This window comes from Triticum dicoccoides, chromosome 4B, assembly GCF_002162155.2.
Source record: "Triticum dicoccoides isolate Atlit2015 ecotype Zavitan chromosome 4B, WEW_v2.0, whole genome shotgun sequence".
In the NCBI taxonomy this organism is placed as follows: Eukaryota; Viridiplantae; Streptophyta; class Magnoliopsida; order Poales; family Poaceae; genus Triticum; species Triticum dicoccoides.
The window spans coordinates 507,303,527-507,314,406 of record NC_041387.1 but is presented as its reverse complement, the minus strand read 5'-3'; the positions used below and the strand labels follow the sequence as shown (position 1 = coordinate 507,314,406).

At 45.7% G+C, this 10,880-nt stretch overlaps 1 protein-coding gene across 3 annotated transcripts; it reads right to left on the bottom strand.

Moving 5' to 3' along the window:
- Nucleotides 1-4,662: 4,662 nt before the first annotated feature.
- Nucleotides 4,663-9,361, bottom strand: LOC119291144 (phosphomannomutase-like). Of its 3 annotated transcripts, none has more exons than XM_037569855.1 (11): nt 9,025-9,361; nt 8,034-8,354; nt 7,850-7,916; nt 7,637-7,713; nt 7,497-7,532; nt 7,352-7,407; nt 7,180-7,279; nt 6,987-7,082; nt 6,823-6,912; nt 6,453-6,504; nt 4,663-4,769 (listed from the first exon to the last, which is right to left on the bottom strand). In XM_037569855.1, exons 2-11 carry the CDS (start codon nt 8,148-8,150, stop codon nt 4,690-4,692), a joined length of 771 nt encoding a protein of 256 aa, XP_037425752.1. In that variant the 5' UTR covers nt 8,151-8,354; nt 9,025-9,361; the 3' UTR covers nt 4,663-4,689. The 3 variants fall into 3 exon arrangements, with proteins under 3 accessions (XP_037425752.1, XP_037425753.1, XP_037425754.1); XM_037569856.1 differs by having other exon boundaries at nt 8,034-8,345; XM_037569857.1 differs by lacking the exon at nt 4,663-4,769 and adding an exon at nt 5,403-5,718.
- Between the last annotated feature and the right edge of the window lie 1,519 nt (nt 9,362-10,880).

The following is a 10,880-nucleotide window of genomic DNA, read 5'->3' as shown; positions in this document are numbered from 1 at the left end:
GGCGACGGCAGCGGACACGGCGGCGGTGGTGCGGCGGCTGTGTGCGGCACAGGCGGCAGGGTGGCTCGGGGTGGCGAGAGGGGCCCGGGGCGGCGACTTATAAAGCCCCCCTCGTGGTCTCCGACTTGGGAGAGGGGGCAGCGGACGGCGGCGGCGACCCGGACTCCTGCCGGAGTCCGGCGCGGACCCGGCGCGCGGAGGCGGCGGTGGAACTGGCCGGCCTGCTCGGCTAGGCTTCGGCCCTGTCGGGCGGGAATCTTTTAAAAAAAATCCGCCGAACAGAAAAAAAATCTAATAAATATAAAAAAAAATCTAAAAATGCCAAAAAAAATCATCGTCTAAATAGAGTATTTAGAACAAAGTGAACATTTTTCTGGCCTAAAGTGCAATTTCGAAAACATGCATATTTTTCTAATTCAAATAAAATAGCAATAAAACTCCAATAAAAATAAAATTTGATTTTAATATTTTCCTCCAATATTTCTTTTATTTTGGAGAAGTCATATTATCTCCTCTCTTTTATTTTCATATTTGAAATATTTGAAGACAAAAATGATTAAAACCAAAATGATCTTATTTTCAATATTTGACGAAAGTTCAAATATGAAAATAAACGAAGGGCCAGTTCTTTTGGGCGATTCTCCGAGAATCGCCCCCCTCCCTAGCTTTTCTCAGAATCGCCACTATATATATTTTTTACAATCCTATCTAGTTAAGGTCTAATTAGCTAGGATTGTAAACAAAATGAAGTGACGATTCTGGGAGAAGCTGGGGAGGGGGCGATTCTGGGAGAATCGCCTAAAAGAACTGGCCCGAAATCCCCAACTCTCTCTTTGGGTCCTTGAGTGCTTAGAATTTCTAGGATCAACCAAAATGCAATAAAATATGATATGCATATGATGACCTATGTATAACATTCCAAATTGAAAATTTGGAATGTTACAACATATTTTGAATTTGGTAGTGAAGAATGGATTAGATGCCATGGAATTAGCTATAGAAAACATCCGTGAAAGCGTTGCATATTGGACTGCCTCACCCAAAAGGATAGAGATGTTTGAGGACATGGCCAAGTATAAGAAAGTCAAAATAACAAGGAAGTTGAGACTTGGTTGCAAGACTAGGTGGAACTCTACTTTCATAGTGCTTGACATAGCTTTACCTTATACACTTGTGTTTGAACATTTAAAAGAAAAGGACAAGCAATATGAGTGGCTACCTAGTTCGGAAGAATGGGCTTTCGCTACAGATGTTGTAGTGAGACTTAGATTGTTCTATGAAGTAACTGAGCTATTTTCTGGAACTGATTGTGTGACTGTCAATGTTTACTTCCCTAAGATATGTGAAATTAAAATGAAAATGACTCAACGAAATTGTCCAGAACATGACAAAAAGCATGGCTGGAAATTTGATAAGTATTGCAGCGACATCCAAGGTCTAATGGGTATAGCTACACTTCTTGATCCTCGGTACAAGAAGAAAATGTTGGTAGCTTGCTTAGCCATGTTGCATGGTATTGAGCCATCTTGTTATGAATGTACTGAAAAAGTAGATGACATAGTTGCTAGTCTGCATTCATTGTTGGACCACTATGAAGTGGAAAGTGAGGCATACAAACCGGATTAAGAATGTATGTAATCTACAATAAAATCTCCTGCAATCATGAGTGTGTTCCAAAACATCGTAGCTCAGCAAATGCATGTAACTGCTAGACTTCAAGGTGAAATAGAGCAATACTTGAATGATGGTTTAGTGCCTTACATTGAAAAGTTTAATGTGTTGGATTGGTGGAAGGTGGTTGGAACAAGGTATCCAACCTGAAGGAAAGTTGCAAGAGATATATTTGATATTCCTATTACAACAGTTGCTTCATAATCAGCCTTTAGTATAAGTGGTAGAAAGCTCCATGAACATAGAAGTCGATTGACATCTGATATAGTCGAGGTTTCAATGTGGTCACAAGATTGGCTTAGAAACAAGTATAAAGAATATCTTGCAGGGACGCGGCTAATCTGCACCCGAGCTCATATGCTCCCGCATGAACAGTAAAATCGAAAAAAAAATCGAAAAAAATTCAAAAAATTCCAAACTTTTTTTGAGAGAAACATTGACAAAAGTTCTAAGTGCCTGCAAAAATTCGTCATGAAATCATATTCCTAGAAGGCGTGGCAAAAAAAAACAAAAATAGTACTTTGAAAAAGCTACTTTCAAACGCATTTTGAAGCACTGAATTTGTTTTTTTTGCCACGCCTTACAGGAATGTGATTTCATGATGAATTTTTGCAGGCACTTAGAATTTTTGTCAATGTTTCTTTCAAAAAAAATTGGAATTTTTTGAATTTTTTTGAATTTTTTTTCGATTTTATTGTTCATGCGGGTGCATATGAGCTCGGGTGCAGAATGGACTTTTCGATCTTGCAGCCTCTTCACACTGTAAATTGTCGAGTATATCTCGCTCATTTAGTTCAGTCAGGGCACATATTACTATTGCTGACAATGCTCGGAGCTTATATGAATACACTATCGAATCCCAGCCCCCGTGCCACTCCTTCCACCGGGGCGACACGGGCGGCAACCTCCGCCCCTCCGCAGCCTCCCTCCTCCAGACTCCTCCTCTCCCTCGCCGTCGCAGGTGACCTCCGGCAGGCAAAGCCTGTGCGGAGCCGGCGGCGGCGAGGCGCTCTCTGGTTGCAGGTTGCTCGGGAGAAGGGGATCTCGCGCGCAGGCTACGGCTGTCCGGCGATCGGCTCCGGGGCGGCGTCCTCGCGTGTGGCAGAGGTGGTCTTCTGCGCGTAGAGCGGCGGCTAGTCTGGTGGGCATGCCGTTGCAGGCGCGCGGTCACGGTTGCTGGTGTTCGTGCGGTCCCGATCTGGGACCTCGCGGGTCGCGGCTGGCACGGACGATGGTGCGAATGGGGGCCGGCGGCCTCGGTCCGAGCTCCGGCACGGCCTGGGCGTGGACGGCCAGCATGCTCGCGGTGATTTCGGATGCGCGTGTGCGGTGCGGATCGGCGGGCGATGCGGCGGCGGCTGGCGCGCGTTGGGCGCGGCAACTGGCTGGGCATGGCGGACCTAACGTCCCCGGGGTGCGAGGTGTACTGCGGGTGGAGGGCCTGCTCCTGCTCAACTGCTTCGCTCGAGCAGCTCGATCTCGATCTGGCGCGCGGTGCTTCGTTCGGGTTGCTGTTCCTGCGATGCAGCAGTGGTGGTGGTCGTGGCGGTGCTGCGGTGGTGGTTGGCGGCTTCGGCCAGGGGGCAGTGCGTGTCTGGGCGCGGTGGATCGTGGGATCCTGCGGCCAGAGTGAGGTCGACCTCAGCTGGGATGGTGGTTGGTGAGCAGCGGTCGGTGGCGGCAGGTGGTCGATGCAACTCCAAGAGAAATCCTTGTTCCGATCTTCATCGGAGCCGGTGACGGCGGCGCCCGCGGGTGTCGTAAGAAGCGTCGTCTTGGAGGTGTGCTCCTCTCTACGGCTTTGGCTCCGGTGGGAAATCTCATATCAGATGGATCAAGCGATGGAGGCGTCTTCACGTCTTTCTCCTCCTTGTTGGCATCGTCTCGGAGTCGGCTATGACTGGGAGACCGGTGGATGGCGGCATCTTCGCCGCGTGGTTTGGTGAGGCGGGGAGTTGGTTTCTCTTTTTGCAACGATGATGGCATCGAGAGGAGCTCGGGTCGCGGCGTGGACTTCGGTAGTCGGTTCTTCCCGACGTGTCTGAGGTGCCCTTCTATTGGTTGCTTAGTTGTTTTGAAGTCAGAGCTGCGGTGGAGCGTGTCTAGGTGGTGACAATGGTAGGCACTCGGTGGCCGTTTGCAGAGGGCACGGTCGGCGCAAGTGCTGCATATTTCTCTTGTGATGCTCGTCGTCAAAGTCGGAGCTGTCGGTTGCTTGCGCATGTGGCCATCCGTTGGCATGTGCCGTCGTGGCTTCTGTGGCTGTTTGCGGGTTGGCTTCGATGATGGAGCTCTATGGTGAAGCCGGAGTCGCCCGTTCGAGGCAACCGATGATGACGATGACGCTTGCGACTCCTCGATGGATGTCTTTCTTCTTTGCAGTTGCGGGTTTCATGTCGGTGGCCAGGTTGGCCGGTGGTGCCCATGTCATATGGGTTGACTTGTATCAATTTTAGCCTGGTTTTTCGTCAATTAACCGGGCAATTCTCTTCTTCTTAATCAATGAAAATGACAAATCTTTTGCCTCGTTTCAAAGAGAAAAAAATGAACACACTATCTGCGCATACACCATCCATTTGAGTGTGAACTAATTCTGGACGGAGGAAGCAGGCAATGCTCCAAGTCATCTCAGGATAAAGAAACTGCCAGCTGAATTTATGTTTTCAGCTCAGCCGGCATCAACTCTTCATGCAATAGAAGCAGAATCATCGTCCAGACCAACAATCAGCAGAAGAAAGAAACAAAGTGGTCCAGCTACCATGTTTCTCCTGTCATAACACACACTGCTTACTATCAGGTGTACCATCTCGCGGCAAGCATTTAACCGTTGCTAATGCAGATTCGTAACTCTATATACGCACCATTGTTCCATTTAGTATATATATGCGTACAACACAAGTCTCCTTCAGATTGTTCTCTTGCTTACAAGTTATCCCCCTGCTTATAAATAAAAAAAATGAAACCAACCCAAGGATTAATCCTTGTTTTTTATAGGAGAAGCTCCGCGAGCACCGCATGTCAAAGCTGGGGCTTGAACTTGGATGGGCTGGCAGCTACCCCAGCTGCCCAGCCAACGGGTCGACGCCCTGTCCTCACCCTTGCTTATAAATATAACCAACGGTGTTGCTAAAAAAACAAATATAACAACGGTAATCTAACTACCCTAAACAAAAAATTAGACAGTGCAAAGACATAACAAAATGAGATATTTACTAGTGTACCTCTGTACCAAAATATAAAAGGTTTTTGTTGTTCATATTAAACTACAAAAAACGTTTTATATTTTGGTACGGAGGGAGTAGGTAACAAACGGAACAAACACTGACAAAACTCCATGAATCTGCTAGGTACGCAAAAACTCCCATTACCAACTACCCGTTCAAACCACTTAGGCTGTGTTTGATAGCGAAATATTTTTTAAGTATTTTGAGAATACCACAGTTTTTTTTACCAAAGTTTTATTTACTTTGAGGTGCTTGACTACCACTGAAAACCAAAGTAATAATACTGTAGTATTTCCAAAACTGTGGTAATTTCTCTGCATAAAAAAAACCTGGACCTCTTTTTTTAAAACAGAGGATGCGAAAGAAACACATCTTCTTCCTCGCTCGAAGCTGCCGGCCCTGTCATATCTGTCAGCGGCCATGGACTTCATGCTCCAGCTTACATTACTCCCGTCTCTCGCTGTCGGCCGTTTGCCTCTGCCTAACTATTTTTCTTCCATAAAAACAAACAACAGAGGCTCGGGCTCCCTCGCCGGCCCAATATGGCCGCATACATTTGCGCCAAATGCCCGCATACAAAATCCGCTGTTTGTGAATGTATAATACACAGTTCTGTTTACAACAACAATGACGACAAATTGCTCCCAACGGGGAGGGATGCAAAACATGTACGAGTTCAAAGCGAGATCTATCTACTGAGGAATTATTCCAAAACAGTGAGAGGGGGTGTGGAGAACACAAATTTAATTTGGACGATAGTCTGGCGATCACTTTGACAGGAAGATAGATCTGCACTGCTGCACCGTGTCGTCGGGGCTGGTAACTGCACATGTAAATGGTCAGTCAGCACCAAATCCCAATAAATAAATCATGGGTTGAACTCGGCTAAAAAAACTGAGCCAGACACACTAATAAGTGGAGTAACAGAGTAATGTTTCGCAACTACTCCCTCCATCCCAAAATATAAGAACGTTTTAGTGTAAAAAACGTTCTTATATTTTGGGACGGAGGGAGTAAATCACAATGGGAGTTGTGCAATGTTTCTGAAGGAGTATTGATGCCCTATTGTTTACTCAGTTCGGTACTCCATTACAGCCTGAGGTGCACTCTTCAGGGACGAATATGACTTGAAAAGGTACCACTCCAGATGATTAAATATGATGGTGAAAAGGTAGTTGCTGACATCCACTACAGCTCGATGATCAACAATTCAGTGAAGTTGGATATTTGATGATACTGCCCTCATGCTTGAGCACAATGCCAAATATGAAATCAGTTAGCAACTAATAATTTCGTTTGCTATTTGCATGCTCTGTGCAGTTCAGCTCATTAGATTCATATCTGAGATATAAAGTTTTTCAAAGATGTTCTCTCTACCTCTCCAGTTTGGCATTGTGCTCAAGCAAGAGGGATTAACCAGCCATTTGAGAAATCTCCTATTAAGCTACGATCTTTCTTATCATGCGAAATTGCTCATTCAGGGATTGTCCTATATATAAAAGTCTCCTTGATTTCATAGCCATTACAAGAATAACTTTTAACATACAACCAGCATACCTGTATGACCAACTGTTCTGTCAGATTCAAATATCTCATGATCATTGCCACCCTATTAAATATAATGAAAGGAAAAAAGAATGTCAGTTCCAGTTTGTGGTATACAGTACAGCTAAGTTTGTACTCCCTCCGTCTCAAAATAAGTGTCACAAACTTAGTACAACTTTGTACTAACTACAAAGTTAGTACAAAGTTGAGACACTTATTTTGGAACGGAGGGAGTAGTAATTAAATGGGATGACGTTAACAGAATAACAGTGGCTTGAAAAATTTATCAAACATCATCTTGTGTGCACAAAGATACTTCACAAAAAGAAAAGGAGATTTCTTTACTTGGAAGCACGGCACAACAACAGTATACATCTCTTACCTTGTAGGTTTTGTCCCCAAAGAAATGAATTTCTTTGAATTCGTCGAGATATCTCAAGCAGTAGGTTTTGTCCCAGCCATGTGGGAATACCTGAATTCAGTGATGCAGTAGTAAATATCAAACTGATTATTTCTAGCAGATATTTAAGAGTTTAGAACACTCACATCAAAACTGATCTGCCCTCCAATAGAAAAAGTCAGGTTCAGGTGTGCAAACTTTTCACGAAGCACTGACACCATTTTAGGCCGAACGTTATGTACCTAAACAAAACGAGTCGGTTCAGTTTCATGTTTTTCTAATAGCTATTTTCCCTTTCTGATTATAACTAACTACTTTTTCTTATAAGACAATCTGCACCTTATCATACTTCTCAAAATCATCACGTTCTTCTTGACTACAGTTCCTCCCTATAGGCGACACATTGATCATTCCACTCCTGAATTCTATGAATGTGCCTCTGAGTAAACATTTACTCGGTCAGTGAAGGGCTAGCGCCTGAGGGAATTCTCGAATATGATTCTGCACTGACCTTTTAATTGGGATATCCAAATCCGCAATGTAATGAAGGGTGAAGTTAATGAATTCCTGCAAAGAACACATAATATCACTATCAAGGCCTCAAAACTCATCGGCAAGGTCATTACAAGAAAGAACGCCACGTGACAAAGGCTCACCTTAAGCTGGTCATCTCCAAGATGCGTTTTCAAGCTCTGTAGAGTGAAGAACACCGGTCAATATTCAGCTGTGGACCTTTATACAACATCTCCGTAAACTCGGTACTCTCGTGCTAAAACAGCGCGGCGTGGGCACTTACTTGTGTCCCGATGAGCTTGCCGTCCTTGTGCGCGACCAGGCCGTTCTCGGAGAAGACGTAGTCATAGTCGGTGATAACTGCAGAAGAGAGAACAAATATCAAACGAAATTGCTGCAATTGCTTACAGTTACAGACAAGACGAGCAGACAATGGAGTCACGAGGAACTCTGAATCCAAGCAGACTGTACTGCTGAATCAAAGAAGGGTGGGTACCTGATTTGGCAAGCTGCTCGGAGATCTTGACCAGATCGGATCCCCCCACCACGCCGACGGTCACATTCTGCTCCCAGAAGAAAACCAGAGAGCCACAACCAGACATACAGTGAGCAATCTCGCCTGACAATCCTACCGATAGAGAAACTGAAATGAGAGGACACAGGGTCACATTTGGCCTCACCTCACGCAGGCGCTTCATAAACTCGAGCAACTCCGGCGTCACCTCCTTGCAGGGGGCGGTGAGGGTGCCGTCGACGTCGAAGAGTGCGAGCACTCCGGCATTCTTCTTTGCCGCCATCTTCCTCCTCCTGCTGAAGCTGCTACGAAGGAGGGATGGGGCGCACCACCTCGCGACGACCGCGTGATATAGCACCACCGGGGTCGCGGGGAGGAGGTGGAGGAGGATGCGTGGAGCGGAGAAAGTCAGCTTGGCGGCACGGATCCAGATGCACCGGACTCCTCTTCTATCCCTTCTCCCTCCCTCCACACGAGGCTACGAGACCTAATCCAAGTGTCATACAATATTCGGCAAAAGAATAACACTAACACTAATATTCAGGCGGGAAGCAATCGCCTCGTTATTAATTCAGATAATTTGGAGGTCATTGAAACCATGAATAATGGCAGACGGTTGGCAGGAGCGGCGGCGGCAGTTTTTAATGACTGCTATTTTTATGGCCTGTGATTTTCCTATTTCTAGGTTCGAACATTATAAATAGAGAAGAAAATAAGGTTGTGCACGGACTTGCTAGGTTGGCTAGATTTTCTTCTACTGTTGATTGGTTTGCGGAGCCTATGAATGAAATTGTACCATTCCTCACAAAAGATGTATGTATCTCGGTTGAATAAAGTTCGTATGTTATTTAAAAAAAATGTCTGATGACATTCCAGTTTAATATATTCCAGATGTACAAATTTGGAAGCAACGGCATCAATTACTCATTACTCAATTATATATAAGCAGCAAGCATCATTGCATGATTTGCATCAATGGCAATATGACATGAACATGATTGACATCAATTTGTATGTAAGTTCAATTGTATGGTTGACATGAACATGAATTGACATCAATGGCAGTATAAGCAGAGCACTGTATGCATCAACTATTCATCTTCATGTTCCCAGATCTGCTAAGCGGAATTGCAGGAAGGTCAACTGTACGTATGTACCTTGCTAACTTGTTAAGGTAGGTCGGCGGTGCCCGTCTGGCGCCGCTGAGGACGCAGCAATGCTGCCGAGTGCGGACGCCCTGCAGGTTGGAGGCGAGCCGACGAGGGGAGGGACCGTGCCGCCGACCGGCGCCGTGATGGGAGCGGGCTAGCTGGCGTCGGCGTCTCGGCGACGGCCGACAGGGGACACAGGGACACCGGGACAGGACAGCGGAGCGTGGGGGCGAACCGACGAGGAGATGGAGAGGGCCAGAGGGGAGCCGGCGGCCGACCGGCGACGCCTGGGAAGGGAGCGGCGCTGGCTGCGGCCGTGTGGCGGCGCCTCGAGAGGGAGTGATTTATTTCTATTCTATTTTGAGAAAAGAGGAGAGGGAGTGATTTTTTTAGCAACTTTTTTTTGAGATTTTTTTTTTGAATATCTTTTTTTTTAGAGTTAGGAAAGGGAGTGATGGGAGCGGGCTGCTGCCTTGCTGGGCTCAGGCCGATGGGTTGCCATTTTTGGGCCTCGATAGAAATACTCAACAAGTTTTGTCCAACTCGGCGAGGAAGGGATAATGACAGTGGTGTCTTCGGCTTGCTTCAGTGTTTGAAGTTGTCATTACATAGTCTATGGATCTAGATGTGATTTTTTTAAAAATTAGTGTTCGTTGTACATGAATAGATCAGAATTTTCCCGCAATACGATGAAATTCAATTTGTGCACCGTCCAAGGGGCAGTACTCTGCGCTGGTCGACCAGTCGAAATCCCACACCACTCCCATGTGAGCCCTACGATTGAACGATGTGAAACTGTTTGATACACTAGCTTCGTTTTATGATACGTAGACGATGGACGATAGAAGTCTATTCAGGGGACTTTACTTTACGGAGTCGTAAGAAAGAGGGCCTTCAACAAAGGATGTCTAAGCATGCAAAACAGTGAATCTGTATGACGCGATTTAAAAACATCATGATTTTGGGCTTTGTTTCTACGATTAGCCACAATGCTGAGTAACATACATATATCCCTAGACTATATTATTATCTTCATAGTGGGAAGTAATATAAGTGTGGTAATATGCAAAGCTTCATTTATTAGGTTATAGACTCATATTACATTGGGACATGTGATGTTACAGTAACTACCTAAGTTACTATAACTACCTCTCTCCTCATCAACTCATTGCCACATAAGCAAAGTTGCTGAGGTGGACTCGATGTTACTGCCGAAGTTACTCCCATTGTGGCTAGTCTACCAGAGGTTACCGAAAGAGCTAATCAGTAATGCGCATGCATATCATACATACCTAAGAGATTGATCCCCACTATAGAGTTTATCTCAACATGCAGTCTATCCACGTCATCACACGTGCCACCTCAACAATTTAGTTGCAACTTGCTAAGAATAATGGCAGGTTTTAGTTATAATTTTTTTTCCAACTCACACTAACAAACACTCTTTCCCTCCCCGCCTCTTCCCCTTCACAACCGTTCTTCTCCATGCCTTAACTATCCACCCACCAACTTCAATTTGACATGTACCCCGACTCCTTCCCTCTAGTCCCCTCCATCTTTAATTTTTCTACCCCGTCCTTCAATCTCTACCACGCAGATGGCTAGCCACCACCCTATCATGCTGCCTACATTTATGTTGGTGACCCATCTACAGATTGCCAATTCTTCGAATAGTGGCCGTGGGGGTAGCCGTAAGAGCGGTGGCAACGAGGGCGTCCACCATTACACCAGCAGAGATCACGGATGTGCTCTCGACGTAAGGCACTGCCAGCCGCCGCTAGCCTATATTGGTTTGATCCAGAAAAGCTTGGCTGGAGTATTGCCGAACTGGCCTACTTGCCATCTCTTAGAGGTGTCTGTCA